Below are 18480 nucleotides of genomic sequence, written 5' to 3'. Positions count from 1 at the left end.
TGCCATTACTTTTTATGAAGTGAAACACTGGCATTTTTGGAATATGTACGTGTTTGGATAGGAGTTTGAAGTACATGTGAGCCAAACAAAAGCAAACGTTGTTTGGAGAAAAAAAATTTTCTGAGGGGCACAGGCCTTTTGATGGTACTTTAAACACGAAGTCAAAACAGTAAGGACCAGGACAGGACTGTGTTAACCAACCCCAGCACTCAAAGGTTATTAGCATACAACAACCAGTGGAAGTCACTGCTTATCTCTTTACATTAATAAGGAGTCTCATGAAATTTTATTCAATTTCAAGGGTACAGACAAGAAGCAAATTTCACAGAGAAATAACGCAGCAATATAATCACTGGCTTGGATGGCTGTACTTGAGGTTGTTCAGAGTGCCAAGAACTATCTGGATTATCGGCTACCCAGTTTTCTCCATTCTTCAGCTTTTTGCCACATGAGGATCCATTAGTCCTAACTAGAATGGAAATGAGGTGTACTTACAGACATAATATTTTATTCTCAGGATGCCACAAAATGTAGAACATCTTTCTGAAGTAATAGGGGCTTCAGTCTGTAAGTGGGTCACTTATTTCCCCAATAGGTTTACCTCTAAGTCAACTTGAAGCACAGCCTTCAGGATTTCAAGCTTAAAAAAATGGTTTCAACTATTTTCATCCGATTTTAAAATGGTTACACTGACTGGAAATTCCCTGAAACAGCTCAGTTATATTTGATAACTTTGTAGCACCCCAAATTCATTACACACATTTAATGCATAGTTCCCAGACTTGCAGTAATACAACCATAACCATTCTAATCATATCATAGTTTAATAAGATATTGGTCCCTCTAGGTAAAGTCTACAAAGCAAAGGACTGTGCAGATTTGTTGCCACGTTTCCTCTACGGCACTGTAGTAGGCACAAGCAGTTGAGCTTTCACTTTAACTAAGGTTATTAAGAGTTACTAAATTGACAGTGATAGAGTGAATTTGTAAAGTATCCTCACCATTTTTTCATTAAGAGGTGAAATGATAATCTTAGAATAAGGATAAAAGGATTGTAGGTGCATTGGAAAATTAAAATGATTGGATTTAATATGGCTGCTAGTATAGCCACAGTTAAATAGAAGGAAAAAAAGTGGGGAGGGAAAGGGAGTTTGGAAGCCTTTCTGATCCATACTAAATTCCACACAATTATGCATAAGATTGTGTCTGGGTACAAATCCACTGCAATTCAAGTTTTTAGACAGAGGCCAATTATAAATTCATTATTTCGAAGTCAAAAGTACTTATCACGTCTTCTAGATCCCACTTAAATAAAGTCTTCTTAAAAACTTATTTCTTAATAATATTTCAAACCACTAGGTTTCAGTAGGCTGGTGAATACATACCCTATATCAGTACTAGAGGACTAATACTTTACATGAAAAATCATAGCACGGCAGTTTACCAGAATTCTCATAGAAATGCACATTAGCCTATTTTACATGGCACCTGTAAATAGCATCTGAGGAAATTTTTACAAAGATAATTCAGTAGTCTAGGTAATAATGTACACTAGAACTTTGGCATCTATGTTACATTTTAAATCAACCAATAGTTCTATCAGTTCCTGCAAGCAGCCTACTTGAATGTGACAGTCGACTCACCAGTAAAATTTCAGTGCCATTTATCAATGTGTTATAATGAACAACTTTAATTAAATCATTCACCTAGGATTTTAATTGATTTTTATAGATGAGAAGGAACCTGAATGATTCTATTTATGATACATTTATAAGTCAAGTAAGAATCTGGCAAGACCTCCAAAGCCAATGGGAAATGATTTGTCTGATGCCTATGGTGGGAAGGGTATAAAGCGCAGCTATTTTAAGATGGTACTGGCAGAAAACAAAGTTCTTCTATTTTCTAGTGACCCTGGCAGAAAAAAATACTGCTTCAAGATCTGGACACACATAAAGATACATCCGCCAACGCAAATGTCTATCACTAGGTCCCCTCCCCTTTTAAAAAAGATATATTAGGATCCGCATTCTCAAGCAGGGGTGGTGTCACCCCCAAGTAGGACCAAAAAACCCCCTTACTCTTTTCATGTATAAAGCAGATATAATATATATACAGCATATCTATGATATTAAAATTCATTGGGGGGAATTCCCTGGCAGTCCAGTGGTTAGGACTCCACACTTTCACTGCCAAGGGCTGGGGTTCAATCCCTGGTTGGGGAACCGAGATCCCACAAGCTGTGTGGCATGGCCAAAAAAATTCACTGGGGCACTATTAAAAAAAAAAAGTTTAAAAGGCTTTGGGCTTGGGGTTGATGAAAAAAAGCTTTAAGAAACTCTGAATTAGAAGTCAATCTCTGTCACAGGCATTTCTTCTCCCCACCATCACTATGCTATGTCAAAATACCCTGTGGCATTTTTGGTATTTGGAATTTTCATAAGAACATAATGTCTCTAGGGCAATACTCCCAGAATAATTAAGATTAAGAAATTTATCATCAGCTCTGAACACATTAATTATGGCATCTAAGAGGAGACTTATCCTGAGAAACTGACACCAAGTTAGGAAAATCAATTAACATTTATCTGATCATAATTACAAGTACAATCTTAACAACTATATTAAGAATTACAGGTTTGAGGTTGGCACTGGCAGCTGAAATTCAAAATTGCCACTTAAAATTCAAAATGAAAATCTGCAAAGCCTTTTTAGAAAGCATTCCCTTTCTTTACACTATACTGTCACAGGTGACTTTATCCATTTACTAGAATATTGTAGTAAGTAAACACTACTTTGCCATGAAGGAAAACACTGTGATCAGGGATCATAATGTAGTTCTGGAAGACTATACATTTTCACTATACACAGTATATAATAAGGTGCACTCTGTACTGCAAGTAACATGCAATGATTTGGTTGTAGAAACGTTAATGTAGTTTCTGCTACATCAGAATTCCGTGTAGGTGTTTACAGTTTGGGGGTCATAAGGATGAAAAGAGCAATTATTTAATGCTTACATAGTAGAGATGTCTGAATGCATAACATACAGTTACCAGTAGGCATTAACATGGAAATTACCAAAAAATTAAAAATTAAAAAAGGTTAAGCTATATAAACCTAAGTGTAAGGATGGACTTTATTTAAAAAAAAAAAGTCTTTTAAGGACTACAAATTACAAAGTAAAAGCAAATCACTATGTAGAAACCTAGTGAATACATTTTGTCTGTGCATGAAAGCTTTATCAAAGTCATTCATTTAACAATTTCACCCCCTTCACAACCGTATCAGTTATGATGCTCTTCTTCATTAGGTTATTATACCTTTATTTCAAACTATATTACATGTTATTCCCTCAAGATAAACTTTTAAACACCTAATTTTTAGCTCCTAAGAATGGCACCTCTGAAAGGGGCAATTCCCACTCAGTCTCCGGCGGCATTATTCCAAGCTCATTTCTTTCACCAATCAAAAAAGCTTTCAAAATGTTCACTCTTAACATGAAATCTTTCCACCAAAAAGTGTGGCCACATTTTCTTTTCTAATGACTACATATAAAGATGGGTAGCAGCAAGAAAATTAAGATGGAAATTAAAAGGCAGCCATTAAAATAAATGGATCAACTGTACAGAAGAGATATTTGGCTCATGGCAATTTAAAATATTGGCAACTGGGGTAAATTAATAGGCAGATGCTTGAGTCATATATGAATCTGTGAAAAGAATGAAGCTGGCCCAGTATGACCAAGTAGGATAATCATTATCACTGCACTTCATTCTTTGCAACAAATACTCTAAGCCAACAGGAAATATGAGTTATATTTAGAATCCCAATTAGAACATGCTAACCACTTTTCTTTCAACAATTTTCTGGGTTTAGTAGTCATTTGCTTTACTTATACTGTTTTATGAGTCCTTTCTTACCAATCTAAGTGTATGACAACTGTAAAATACTTTAAATGACAATGCTTTTCCAAGGTATATTTGAAAATGGCAGTATGAAAAGAATATTCATTTGTTTTGTCTAGAAAGAAGCAAACTGAATGCAGAGGTTTCTCAATGGGTAAAAGCTCAACTTTTTTCTTCCCACCACCACCACATACAATTTCCCAAACACCTCACTTTCAAGTTTGTTCTCCATGGCTTCATTTTAAGGAATGAAAATCAGAGAGCAAACAATTGAGCTCAAGTACATCTGGGGTTAAAAATGCAAGAAAATATCAACATGCAAGCAGTGGTCCAAATACTCAAGATTCATGTAAATGAATCTACTGTATATGAGATTTCCATTGATGAGCAGGGCTTTGGGCATACCAAATTATCACACAAATCACTGCCTTCTGAGACTCTGGATACTTTTACAGTTTAATTTGCAAACAGAATTTTTATAACAAATTATTTTAACCAAATCATATCTTGAAAACTGTTTATATAGAAAACCCAGGGAAAAAGTGAACTGTTCATTGTGGAAGGCCTTAAATTACATTATTACAGTAGAAAATACAGGAGGTAGAAGATAACTGAAAAGACTAATGCAACATTAGATTCAAATCTATAGCTCCTGTAGCTACTTAAAACATGGTTTTAGAAACTAAATCCAACATTTCCAGTAACCATAGAAACAGTTAAAATAAAATTTGCCATGAAGGCCCTTATATCATGCTTGATATAGGGAGGTAGGAAGATGTAAGAACCACGACACATGAGACATGACATTTTATCTACAATTCCTGTTTGCTTTACTGAGGGTGTAGTTTCAAATTCAGTCACCTTCTTCAGCTTCAGACTCAGATTCTAGAAAAGGGGAAAAGTGCAGTCAAGCATTACATGGTATCAGAAAGCAAAACTTCTGTTTATAACTTTATTTAAGGAATTTTATTAATAATGCTCTACTCATATGAGGGGGATATTACATGTATTCATTTGTAAACCTCAAAATTCATAAATATTAACTATTCTCAAAATTTTCTAATTTCCTAAGAATGATAGGATTATGGCCAAGCCATCAAAATACCTGAAGTATAGTTTTCCTCACCTACTTTAAAGTAATAGGTTTTTGCAGGTCTGTCATAAATGAACAAAAATCTGTACTCACATACAAAATGGTACCTGAATGAAAGAAGGCAACATGTATGGACATACTCTTGGCCACATTAAAATAAGTTCTCAGGCTTTACCAAAAAAAAAAAAAAAACCTGCTCAAATGAAAAGACTTACCTTCTTCAGCATTTTTGAGCCACTCTACAAACTTTTTCATTTGCTCAAGGAAGACACTTTTCCCCTTGGCAACATGTGTATCTTTATACCACTTCAGAATTGGTTCTTCACTCAGAACTTCAGCTGTAAAGAGAGCAACCTTTACATTCGTGGAGTTTTCATACAGTACTTCTCTAACTAAGGCAGAGTTAGAAACCCCCTAAGGCAGCGGTCCTCAACCTTTCTGGCACCAGGGACCGGTTTCGTGGAAGACAGATTTTTCCATGGGGGGTGGGGGTGGGAGATATGGCTCAGGTGGTCACGTGAGCGACGGGGGCGGCAGATGAAGCTTCACTTGCTCGCCCGCTGCTCACCTCCTGCTGTGCAGCCCGGCTCCTGATGGGCCGCAGACCGGTAGCGGCCCACGGCTCAGAGTTTGGGGACCCCCTGCCCTAAGGTGCAAACGCCTTCATGGCAAAAAAAGATCTCACTGAAAAGCAAATATTTTGGTTGCTTACAAAATAAATCTGTGTTCAGAACTCTCTTAACTGGTTTCTTCAATGAATTAAAATTTAAAGTAGAAAAGATGAAATGAGAACACTACATTAAGAAACTTTTTATCAACTTGTGGCCAATGTATGAACCTACAAACAGGAAATCAACCTTATTAAACCAGTGATTCTTTCAACTGAAGGCAGTTTTATCCCTTGGGGACACCGGACAATGTTTACAGACATTCTTGGTTGTTACACTGGGGAGAGGTGCTACTGGCACCTATTGGGCTGATGCCAGGGATGCTGTTAAACACACTACAGCGCATAGGACAGTCACCTACAAAATAGTTATCTGGCCCAAAATAGTAGTACCAAGGTTGAGAAATCTTGTGATAAATGATCAGGGATATCTCATAGATAATTCTTTAATTTTTTTTTTTTTTAGGTGTGAAAATGGTACTGTGATTTTTTAAAAGTCCATGTGTTTTATAGATAAAATTAAAAGTTAATTACTAACTTTTCCAGAATTAAATGAAGATTTCTAAGATTTATTTCTAAACAATCTGAGTGGAGGAAGTGGAGGTATAGATACTTTAAAGAAACCTAACCACAAGTTGATAATCACTGAAGCACAGGGTACTTGGAGTTCATTACCCTATCCTTTAAAAAACAAAACAAAACCTGGGGATGCAGGGATGCAGGTAGACCTCTAAGTTTAAAATATGGGAACCAACAAAATCATCTGTCTGGGGAAGAGGACTGGGGGAATATAGGAGGCAAAGTTTGAGGCCTCATCAAGAAGGCTTTAGATTTTAACTTGTTAAGAAGCTTTAGAGATGTTTTAAAGATAATGCACTCAAAAGTAACTAATTAAATCAGAGACAACTCAGTCCTGTGATTAGAGTAAAATATTTTAGGGTGCTGACGTTCAGAGGACTACTCATTAGAATTATTTTGAGTTTCCTAGGATATTTGTCAAATGTATTCACAAAATTCAAAATTTAAATTACCTTTATAAAAAAGCACCACTATTTTCTGGAAGGCTTTCATGAAATGAATGTTGTCATAGCAATACTCCTGAATCTTCAGTAACAGAGTCAGCTCAGACTGACCTTGAGTTGTAAAGGCAGCAAGTAGAGGGCTGTATTGCTTTTAAAGGGAAGGGAGAAAAGATTTAGTCATTTAGTACGATGGCCGTCTATTATAAATTCCTAAGACATAACTCATCTTTTATAATCACTGTGAATTATATTCTGTTTAGTGGAAGTTAAAAAAAAAGAGTAAAGCAGAAAAATTAAGCATTTAAATCAAAAAAGCAATACTACACCAAGGATTCCAGATAATTGTGAATACAATGTTAACATTTTAAAGGGAAAGAAAAAGAATCCTCCTGTTTTCCAATATTCTCTCAAAAGCAAAGACCATATTACAGGTTCAATCTACTTTTAAACATGTATTTGTTTTTAACCTGTGAGCCAAAGAAAGCCCAAATCAGACTTTTTAAAAGGTTATCATCAATAGTTAATATGTTATTTGTCTACTTACTGGTGGTTTATCCCCAGGAAGCACAGGATGTGATAAATCCTTTTAGAAAAGTACACTGACAGTTCACTTACAAGAATAATGTTTTACCAAGGCACAGTTCTAATACCTTCAAGTGCTTGATGGCTTGCTCTGCTACAAGCTCCTCTTTTTTGTTCCATTCCACAGTGCTCATTACACTGGACCATATTATTCCGATGACAACTGGTTCTGGGATGTTGTTTTTTTTCATCTCCTCCTTGACATACAAAATTATCTGCAAAAGAATCCAAATTTAGTACAGAAATATGTTTGATATGTAGATACTACACACATGAAACTTAGACCTTTCACAAAAGCATAAACACCTTTCCATGCCACTAGCAATGACCAGGAGACCATATATAATCATAGAACTTTTAGAACAAGAAGGTATGGACTTCTAGTTCAAACCCTGTATTACACATAGGCAAACTACCTAGGAAAAGACCAAGATGGAAACAGAAGGTCTGTCTATTGGCTTGCACCTTATAAAAATCCCCAAGTGTTATGATTTCTGGGTACCCATAAGGCAATGAATATGAAAAAGATTGAGGCAAAGTCCCAGCATAACATTCTATAGCTATTATAAAACTCACTGGTGAAATACTTTAAAGTTTCTGAAATGAGTAAAAATTTTCTTAGCCAGAAACTTGGCCATATAAAGATAGTTTAAATAAGAATATCTCACATCCTTAAATGGATCACCACGGGACATCTGTTCTTGAAGTTCTTTCTGGAGTTCCTTACGAGCTCCTATGGTTTGCTGATTCCGAACATACTCTGAAAGCTCTTTCAAGCCTGCCTCAGTAAAATACTTTGTGAAGTGTTCAACGCTTTGTTTATTGGCAGGAAAAAGTTCCTGAAAGGAGAATTTAATCTGGTTAAATGGTCTTCAAATCAGATTAAGAAAAACACTTTTCCTCTTTTCACAGATTAAAAATGGGAAAGTTGCCTATTAAGCTTTCAAGACTGTGAAGAATGAAAAGTTACAAACCATCAGTCTGTTATCCATGCTCACTTTCCGAAGACTTGCAGCTACTGCATTGATATCTTTTTCATTTATCCATGATTTAAAGAGCTTTACAGCAAAAGCTGCTGAAACCCCTGCAGAAAAACAGAGCTTACTTAACAGAAGTACCTTCCTGGATTTCAGTGACTATCTCCCATTTCCTCCCTCTGAGGTTCCACCACACAGGATTATTCACTTTATCCCCAAGCTTACCCCTGAACTTCCCTCTGCCACTGCTTACCATTCTACTCCAATTTCTCTACCATTTGCTAGTTGTGTACTGTTAGTCAAGTTAAACTGTTTTCTGATGTGTAAAATGAGAGTAACAATTCTTAACACTTGACAGGGTTGTTGTGAGAATAAAAATAAGGCATGTTAAATAACTCAGTACTCTAAGCAATAAAAAGAAGTTAGCTTTTAAATTACTGTACAGAATAATTTAACTATGGAAATCACAAAAGGGAACTTATTTTCTTTTTCAGCTTGCCATTTTCCCCATTTTCTCTATTCAAGATGTTCCCAAGTTTCCCAGTTGGGATTAATCTCTCTCTGCGTTTCCACAGCATTTCTATTTTTACTTTACAATCAGTCACATTTTGTCTAGACCCTGGATAGACAGTTGTTAAGCCTAAATGCCAAAGGTATACATTAAATAACTAATGAGCTGAAATGAACCAATTAAATTTAAGGATACTAGTCAAAAAACTAAGACTATCACACAAGTCAAATCTACATAAACTATATCTTAACTTTCGTATCAGCTCATCTTTCAGGCTCTTATCTACTCCACCCTCAGCCAACTAAAATCATCCTTTACTAAAGGTTGATTACCTTCTTTAACCAAATTCTCATTATAAAGGCTATTAAGAATGGATGCGTTAAGTGTTCCATTAGCCAGAAGAACACCAGTCAACATAGCCAGCTTGTTCCTCTCCGACTCTGAAAAACCCTTTAAGAACAGCAGCAGCTATAAAAGTAAATAGTTAACGGTTAAAAGAGCAAATGCATTACATAAATAGAAGCAGTAAAGCATATTATATTGGTTAAAATTGTGGGCTCTGGGGCCTAACCATCCAAGTTTATATCTTGGTTATAATACTCACTAGCTGAGTGACCTTGGGCAAGATACTTAACCTGTCTCAGTCTTCTCATATGTGAATGTGGATAATAAAACTTGTTTCACAGGGCTTTTGAGAATATTAAATGAGTTAATAATTAAGACAGTGTCTCATATTCATTAAATGATACTATTAACCTTACCAAATTTTCTGTGCACTTATATGTAGAATATCTAAGACTCAGAGAGCAAGTATGTTAAATTTCTCCTTGTCAATGTGTTTAGCTCTGATCTGCTACTCTCTGTCTTCTAAACAAACCCCACTTGGATTTAACCCCTTTGCCACTTGTTTGGATACAGAGCTAAGAAACAGTGTACAGCAAATTACAAAATGATATACCCCCAAACTTCATTTCAAAGACAGCCTACCTAAATATCTAAAATTATCTCAAATCCGTGGCAGAATTAGGATTTAACATTCCCTTCTTTGACCCCAACCTCTTGTTTTCCACAAAGCATATTGCTGCTCATACCTTTTTAACTTCATCTTCAAAACCCTTCTCCAGGTATTTGTAGCGCCTGATTAACTTGTTAAAAACCTGTAAGAATAGTAAAGGAACTGAATGATAACCTCATACGTAAAAATGTCAGATTCCCAAAAGATCTAAGTCAGGGCAACTAAGACCTCTCCACAGTATCTCCAGAATAGCAAAGAAGTGAACCTTTCATCAGATGTTTAAACCAGCTTGGGAAGTCTGTCAATTCCCAAATCCTACAATATACCAATACTGTTAACACTTTAACTGCCACCCTGCAATAGATTTTATTGCCAAATATCAAAGCATGGACTAATTATTGCTCAAATACAAGTCATTTACCCATTTGTAGGATATTAACAGAATAGGATCATAAAATATAGTTCTACTTTCCTAATGACACAGACAACAATCCCTAGGTTAGATGCATTTTAATTCTTTGCTTACAGTAACACAAGCATAACTATGTATGCAACTTTCAAATGAGATTCTGACTGGTCAAGAAGCTAATCTGCCTATAACTCATTCACCTTTAAAAAGCTATATGCAGAATAATTTAGTGATGAAAATCACGACAGGGAACTGATTTTCCTTTTTCAGCTTGAATTTTTTCCCTAAAAAATGGATTAATTTTAGAGGGACAAACAGGAAAAGGAGAGCTGATTCAATTTTTTTTCTATTTTGTTTTCCTCAGCACATTTTTAAGTTCCTAAACCATCATACTGCACACCCAGAACACCTCTAAACCTTCAGCTCAGATTCCTTCAACCTGCTACCAGCAATCTCTTAAAAGCAGAATATTCCTTAAACATTAGATGGATAACAGTTAACTGAAATAATTATGTAAAGTTTAATTTACCTGAGCAAATGCTTGCATGGTCTCTAGGTCTTCTTGTGCTGCGAACACACAGACATCTGTACGCATCATGTCATCTGCCAGTGTACCACCTGGGGCTAAGGTATATTTTACAAAAAATTTGCAATGACCTTCATTTAAAATTAGTAATTATTTCAATCTTACTTTCTTTTAAACTTTAACTTAACTTTTTATTTTTATGTTTCAGGTGTACAACATTATAGTTCAACCTCTGTATATACTAGTCAATCTTATTTTCTGTAAGGATTCTCATTATAAAATGATAAAAATTCTGAGATGATTTGAAAGCGAAGTCAATTTCTCAGTAGGAACATGGCTGGTTGGTTCAATACGTGTGAACAAAGTGAAAACAATTTACTGGAATAAATAAAATAACCCTCTTCAGCAACCCAATGAAACTCACTCACTGCATTAATTCAGCAGTGCCAAATCTGTCACTCAAGTGGAGATGTTCAGAATTGGTTCTGACTTTCCATACAGAAAACCTTTCATAAACTTCCAAAGAGGCTGGGCTATAAAAACCTGCAAGTTAGAGACTTTATCTTTTAGATACATTTGTAAGTATTTATGGATAAAATGATGTCTGACGTACACTTTGAAATACAGGGGAGAGGAGATGAAGTCGGTGGGGTAACAGATGAAGTAAGATCGTTAAACACTGCTGCAGTTGGATAGCAGATCCTTAGTTTATTACACTATTCTCTCCAGGATATGTTTGAAAATCTCCTTATTAAAAACGATCATTTAAAAAGCATTTTAAAAAGCGGCTTATTGATAGCAGTATTATGAATAGAAAATAGGTATGTTTCTCATTTCTTACTACAACTGATAATACAATAAAAGAGATACTCATCTGACTAGTCATTAGAACATATGAACATTTAAGTTCCCGTTCCACCACTGAGCAATTGTTTGATCGCATGCAAGCTACTGAAGCCTCTCTAAGACTCCATCCTGCATGTATACAAATAGAGTTCTGATTCTATCAGCTTGGCCGAGGTTCAATACACTGTTACTGTGAAAACATTTTGGAATACTTTAAAAAGCCATGGAAATGAAATTACCAGTATCCTTTGAAAATATGTAACTAAGTAGCACATTCTATTAAGATAGTCTGAGCCTGTTGAGGGTGGAGGCAGGAGTAAATCAGCAGGGCTATGGGTAGAAATATAATGTGAGCACATAATGTAACTTTGAATCTTCTAGTAGCCATATTAAAAATAAAAGGTGAGGGGCTTCCCTGGTGGCGCAGTGGTTAAGAATCCGCCTGCCGATGCAGGGGACATAGGTTCAAGCCCTCGGCCGGGAAGATCCCACATGCCACGGACCAACTAAGCCCATGTGCCACAACTACTGAGCCTGCACTCTAGAGCCCGCAAGCCACAACTGCTGAGCCCCCGAGTCACAACTACTGAAGCCCACGTGCCTAGAGCCCGTGCTCTGCAACAAGAGAAACCACCGCAATAAGAAGCCTGCACACCACAACGAAGAGTAGCCCCTGCTCACCGCAACTAGAGAAAGCCCATGCACAGCAATGAAGACCCAACGCAGCCAAAAATAAATAAGTTTAAAAAAAAGGTGAAATTATTTTGATATACTTTAACCCAACACATCAAAAATATTGATTTTAACATTTCAGTATTCAAAATATTAGAGATATCTTACATTCTTTTTAGCATTGTCTTTAAAATCCAATGTGTATTTTACATTTTCAGTACCTCTGAATTTGTACTAGCCACATTCTAAGTGATTGATAACCACAAGTGCCTAGTGGCTAATACACAGAAGAGTGCAGGATTAGAGTCTTCAGGTACAGAGCTGTCCTGAATTGGTTCCAGGACTGTCGTGGATACCAGAATCTGCAGATGCTCAAGTCCCTTACATGAAAGGGCATAGTATTTACATATAACCTACACATATCCTTATGTATACTTTAAACAGTCTCTAGGTTACTTATAAAACAGAATACAATGTAAATGCTACATAGTTACTGGAGTATGGGAAATGCATGTTTTGCTTTTTGGAACATTCTGGACAATCCCCCACCACCACTCCAGGGAATATTTTTTATTTTTGATCCACAGTTTGCTGAATCCATGGATGCGGAACCCTCGGATACGAGGGTTAAATTTATAAAGTATTTGGTAAGACAGAACAAGAGATAGGGATTTCTTCATTAACTGAGAGTGTACAAACCCAAGTTGGAAAAATCACTGATGGAAGATACTGTTGGGACTTATATGTCAGACAAGTCTTCCCCAAATGTTATGGTTCTGTAATGGATTTCAAATATAAAGCTAGACAGAGCAATGCAATTGGCAAATTTACTATAATTTGTGAAGAAAAAAATGGGAAAATCCTAAGGGGGTAAAAAAAAAAAAGCCACCCTGATTTGATAGGTTTGTCAAATAGTTCATATTCTGGATTCTACATAATCCCCATACAACACACCTCCCACAAGACCCAGACACTTACCCAGCATTCCACCGGCCACCAGAATGTCAAACAGTGTTTCTGCATATCGGCGGTAATCAAGTTTTGCTCCAGAAGCATCAAGAAACTTTGCTACTGCTTCCAAATCAGTACCAGTTTCAGTTAAGCCTTGAATAATGCAGTCTTGAAACTGAGTAGGGTCAAACCTCTCTTTTTCATCTGGGGGAAAACCCCGAAACATTCAGTTTTAAAAGGCTTACTAAAATACCATGAAACCACAACCTTATGAAGCTATAACTACTGAATAAGTTAACCCCATTCATCACAATTTCATTTATTTCAATAGCTGGAGAAAACAAACACTACCTAGATTACCCAAGACCTGCAACACAAGCAAACACAACAGGAGACTAAACACACGTGCTTTGCAAGTTGCACCTCTACAAGTGCAAGGCAGGACTGCCTATCATAAGAAGTGTGGGGCTTCCCTGGTGGTGCAGTGGTTGGGAGTCTGCCTGCCAATGCAGGGAACGTGGGTTCGTGCCGCGGTCCGGGAGGATCCCACGTGCCGCGGAGCGGCTGGGCCCGTGAGCCATGGCCGCTGGGCCTGCGCATCCGGAGCCTGAGCTCCGCAGTGGGTGGGGGGAAGGAAGTGTGTGGCTTTTCTCCCACTATTTTTTCACACAAGTCTCCTAAGTGAGCTAAATGAGCTGGTGTGTTCCTACTGCCAGGTTACCATTTCCACCTGGAATGCTCTTCCATTGCCTCTGAGCTTTTCTGAAATTTAGGATATCTTCTATACCTCAGGTAAACTTCATTCCTGAAAGGGAGCTCTTGATTTTCTTTAAAAGTGCCCATAACACTTTCTACTTAAAAAAAAAAAAAAAAATCGCTCATTTAATACTTATTAAGGTAATCTTTAGAAAGTACATTTACTGAGTATCCAATACATGTCATGTAGCAGTTATGAGTAAGGGCTCTGGATTCAAACTGCCTGATTCAAATCGAGATCAAAAAGCAAATGCTTTGCTTAACTGTCTGAATTTTAGCAATTGGCCCCATTCTTCATGTTTGAATTTCCCTATGGTAAAATGGTGATTAAGAGTAGGACCTATCTCATAAAGTTGTTGTGAATATTAAATGACATAAATAAAATATAAAGCACTCTAAAAAGTGCCTTGGGTACATACCTAGCCTTTACTGTGCTGCTATCACACACTCCAGGGCAGGGTTTGATTCCCCTATCTAGGTTAGATGATATCTTAATTTCTACACAGCACTAGGGTGACCAGCTCTTCCCTGTTTGCCTAGGACTTTCTTGTTTTTAGCACTGAAAGGATCTATGTCCTGGGAACTCTATTCAGTCCCAGGCAAATTGCGATGGTTGTTCACCATACCCAGGACCCAATCATCAAGAACTAGGAGGCCATGAGTGATCACAGTCTGGAACTGGGCAAGTGACTTCTCTTCCTGGTACTAACAACAATAATAAAACTACTTGATACTATATTTACACAAAGGCGGTATCAGTAATCCACATAACTTGAGGATACAGAGTTTTCCATTACTGCAGAATTGCTCTGGTTCCCAACTTCTATGCCTCCTCTTGAGAAAATTTACTGGCTTAAATCTAAATGAATCTGCAAAGACTAGAATCCAATTACTCCTTGGTCTCCCTGCTGTAAGGGGGCAGGCTACAATCAGAAATCATAAAAGATTCTGTAATATATATTTCAAAGTGTCTGCCACTCAGGATAGAAAAACACAATTTATAACGAGTAGCCTATCCATTTCTCTATTTCCTAAAAGTTTCCTGTAAAATAAGGTCAATATGTGCTTTTGAGCAGGACACTGAAAAGTGTAGGGGTAAAATATTAAACCCAATACAAAATATATGAGACCACATCTCATTTAACTGTGTCACTAGTGCAGTGCCTTGCTACAGAATTCAATATTCACTGAAGTACCTGATAATACACAGAAGTAGTTAATATAATTCTCGTAGTTTTTTTACTAAGTTTGTGAGGGAATAGTTTCAAAAGACACTGCAATGTGAACTCTGTTCCATAATTAACTTCCATGGGTTAAAGTCTGATTTTTCTCCCACAAATGTTCACAAAGTTTGGGTGAAACTAGTAGTCACGTTAGGAGCTCTCCTTTTATAAATTAACCTTTTCCCTCAAGCAGAAGTTTCCTTAAATGAAATTTAGCGAGTGAAAATGCAGCCCATACTTTCTCTTTTTTAGAGGCACTTTATCTGCACAACAAAAACATCATTCACTAACCTGCTTAGATACATATATGTTGATACCAAAAGTCTTAAATAAAGGTAGTAGAAATATTAAGGGTATATCTGAAATGGCGGTCAACTAGAAATTCAAGTTCCTTTCGGTACTTTCTCTTTAGGTTTTAATGCTAAGCAATAGCTTGCCAGAGGAACCAAGACATAAAAGTTACTTTGGAGATCTGAAGAGAGATATTATTAAAATATAAATATTTACCTCTTTTTCTGGTTTTAAAACGCTGGCCTGATAGCGTTGGCTTTTGCTGCTTTTGATTATTCATAAAAGACACCCTAGGGGGGGAAAAATAAGGCCTTAAAAATATCAGTGCCCCAACATCCATTTTAAAAACAAAGTATCAAACCCTGGCCTAGTCACATGTAAACCACATAGAACATACACTTCCAGTCTAGCAAGAGACCTGGGGCAGGCACACAGAATTACCTTTGCTTGAATTAAACTTAAGTTCAAAACCTGCACTTCTCCCTACACAAAACCCTTTAAAGATGAAATGTGAAGCACACTTTTAAATGACTTTTCAGCGCCACGACTAGTGGCAAATCACCCACCATAAACAGAGGTTAGTCTCTTCCTCTTTAAATTCGCCTACATCTTCCACCACTCTGAGCACCACAGAGGACTAACAGAGATGACCACCACAGTCAGGAGGTATCCCAAATATGCACGTCAATTTAAAGACGCTATCAGAGGGCGAATCCCTTCATCGAGGGGCCTGGTTATGAGCACTACCCTACTCTGAAGTCGTGCCCGTGACCGCAGCGTGCGCTTGCACCACTCCAGCCTGAGAAAGGGGCTGAGAGCCGGCCTAGCCTCCTCCGCCCCATACCTTACAATACAAGCCGCCTCCCTGGGCACGTGTCTCCCCATCCAGCCCTTCCCGTGCCTCCCGCCCAGGACCCCCTTGGGCACGGCGGGGACTCCTCGCCCTCAGCCCCCTCTCTACTGACCCCGTCGTTGGCGGTGGCGGCCGCTGCAGCGAGCGGACCACAGGCGCCGAGGCGCTTCGCGCCTGGGGCCCAGCCGCCCCGTACATCCGCCCTCCCTCCCGGGAGAGCAGCGGCGGCGGAGGCGGCCGCAGTGGTGGTGGCGGCTCCTCCGCCCCGCCTGCCGAAACCCCCCACGCGTACATCACCAAACAGAGGCCACGGCCGCTTTGTTACCCAGGCCGGGCAGGGCCGCAGGGGGACCTGCCCAGCCCACTGCCTCCGCCTGTGGCGCCGCGGGGCACACTCGGGCCCCACGTTCCGGCCCGGGCACCCGCCCCTCGGCCTCCCTGCTGAAGCAGCGGCCCCGACCTCTGAATTCCGGCGCCGGATCTGATCCGGCCTCATGCGGCGGCCTCCGCCCGGGCCCATCCAAACCGGGCCGCAGGACCTGCCGCCTCCCTCATCCTCTGCCCAGCGACTACGGGCCGCAACCTCGGCCCGAGACGAGCGGGCCCTGCGCCTCACCGAATTTAAGGCGAAGAGGAAAGAGCCAGAAATCCCGGAGGCGGCGGCAACTGCGGCGGTGGCTCCTCTGCGACCGGAACTAACGAGAGGAGGGGAGGAGGAGGAGGGGAGAGGTGCCACCCCCGCCCCGGCCGGTCTCCTATCGCGAGATTTCTTCCTCTGGTGCTCTGCCCGCCCCTCCCTGATGGCGGCTTCGGGGCGTGGGGTGGGAAAGGAGGCAAAGGAAGCGAAGAGGATTTTCAAAGATTCTTTATTCCTCTATTGGATTCCAGATTTCCCGGACACTTAGCCTAGACTAGCCCATCTTTCTTCCATCGCCGTGTCCTCCGGCCTCTTAGTTAGCACATGGAGGGGTTAGGAGAACAAATATCCCCCACCACCCCTGCCGGTGTCGAGGAAGTTGGACACGTCCGGCCTGAGTCCCTTCCCCGCCGAGCCCCCCCCACCCCCCACGCCCCAGTAGCGCCGGAAGTCGAAGCCTGAGGGCTGGGGGCGCCCGGGCCCTTCGTGGGCGGAGACCGAGTTGGCTAAGGGGTCCATACGTGGTCTTTAGTGCGGCTCGGCTTGGCAGCACTTGCTCAGGCTAAGTCCGAAGCGGGGCAACGTTGCTCTGCGGTGCTGGCTGGGTGGGGTTGTGCACTGCCCCTCTTAGGAGCGAGGAAAATCCAGATAGGGGTCGGAGGGAAGTTCGGCCCTCCGACCGTGGCCGCCATCCTTGCAGTGGTCTTGGTAGTTCCGTCCTGAGTATGATGGTTGTGGGAACTTGGAGATCATCAGAATCCTCTGGATGACTTGTTAAAACACCTTGCTGAGCTTCGCCTGAATTAGGTAGATCTGGTGTGGGACTCAAGAATGTGCATTTCTAACAAGTTCCCTGTGATGCTTGATGCTGCCAGTCTAGGGACCTCATGTGTGAATCGCTGAATTAGAGGATGTATCATCAGAGAGCTGGGGGACTAAAAGTGCGAAAAGTACTGTGGACGTTGTAAACCTGTACAAATAACGATGCACAGTGTCTCCAGGATCTAGCCTCATATTTATATTCCGTTTGTATGTCCGTTGTTTGCCTCTCCATCTGCTTCCTTACTCTCCTACTACCAGAGGAACCCTAAAAACAGGGTTTGTCCCTAAAATCACCTTTCTTGGACCCTGCTTCTCCTCCTTATCAAACATTTGGTAAATTAGTTTGTTTTAGTTGATTTATTTTTCCTTAACAATCTGATCTTTGCCCCATGCTCCTCCCAATTTCATGGAAAATTACTTTCTCAGAGTTCTTTCCCAGAATTATTGCCAAATCCAGTGATTCTTTCAATCTTGAGCATTTAGGGTGTTACCCATCTCCTTAAAACTTCACTCCAACTCTCCTGGTTACCTCTGCATAGTCCTTTGTATTTGCTGGCTCATGTTTTTTTTTTTTTTAACATCTTTATTGGAGTATAATTGCTTTACAATGGCGTATTAGTTTCTGCTTTATAACAAAGTGAATCAGCTATACATATACATATATCCCCATATCTCCTCCCTCTTGCGTCTCCCTCCCACCCTCCCTATCCCACCCCTCTGGT

General features: G+C 39.5%; 1 protein-coding gene across 2 annotated transcripts; it reads right to left on the bottom strand.

Annotated features, from left to right (window-relative positions):
• Positions 1 to 257: 257 nt before the first annotated feature.
• On the bottom strand, positions 258 to 17046 carry BZW1 (basic leucine zipper and W2 domains 1). Of its 2 annotated transcripts, XM_024757315.1 has the most exons (12): positions 16916 to 17046; positions 15663 to 15736; positions 13204 to 13380; positions 10711 to 10805; positions 9849 to 9914; positions 9090 to 9225; positions 8244 to 8353; positions 7938 to 8108; positions 7338 to 7484; positions 6697 to 6835; positions 5214 to 5336; positions 268 to 4790 (listed from the first exon to the last, which is right to left on the bottom strand). In XM_024757315.1, the coding sequence occupies exons 2-12, from the start codon at positions 15724 to 15726 to the stop codon at positions 4759 to 4761; spliced, it is 1260 nt and encodes a 419-aa protein (XP_024613083.1). In that variant the 5' UTR covers positions 15727 to 15736; positions 16916 to 17046; the 3' UTR covers positions 268 to 4758. The 2 variants fall into 2 exon arrangements, with proteins under 2 accessions (XP_024613084.1, XP_024613083.1); XM_024757316.1 differs by lacking the exons at positions 10711 to 10805; positions 15663 to 15736; positions 16916 to 17046 and having other exon boundaries at positions 258 to 4790; positions 13198 to 13281.
• Positions 17047 to 18480: the final 1434 nt, after the last annotated feature.

Source organism: Neophocaena asiaeorientalis, unplaced genomic scaffold, assembly GCF_003031525.2.
Source record: "Neophocaena asiaeorientalis asiaeorientalis breed wild unplaced genomic scaffold, Neophocaena_asiaeorientalis_V1.1 scaffold246, whole genome shotgun sequence".
Lineage (NCBI taxonomy): Eukaryota > Metazoa > Chordata > Mammalia > Artiodactyla > Phocoenidae > Neophocaena > Neophocaena asiaeorientalis.
The sequence above is the reverse complement of the archived record's forward strand: the minus strand, read 5'-3'. Positions and strand labels throughout refer to the sequence as shown.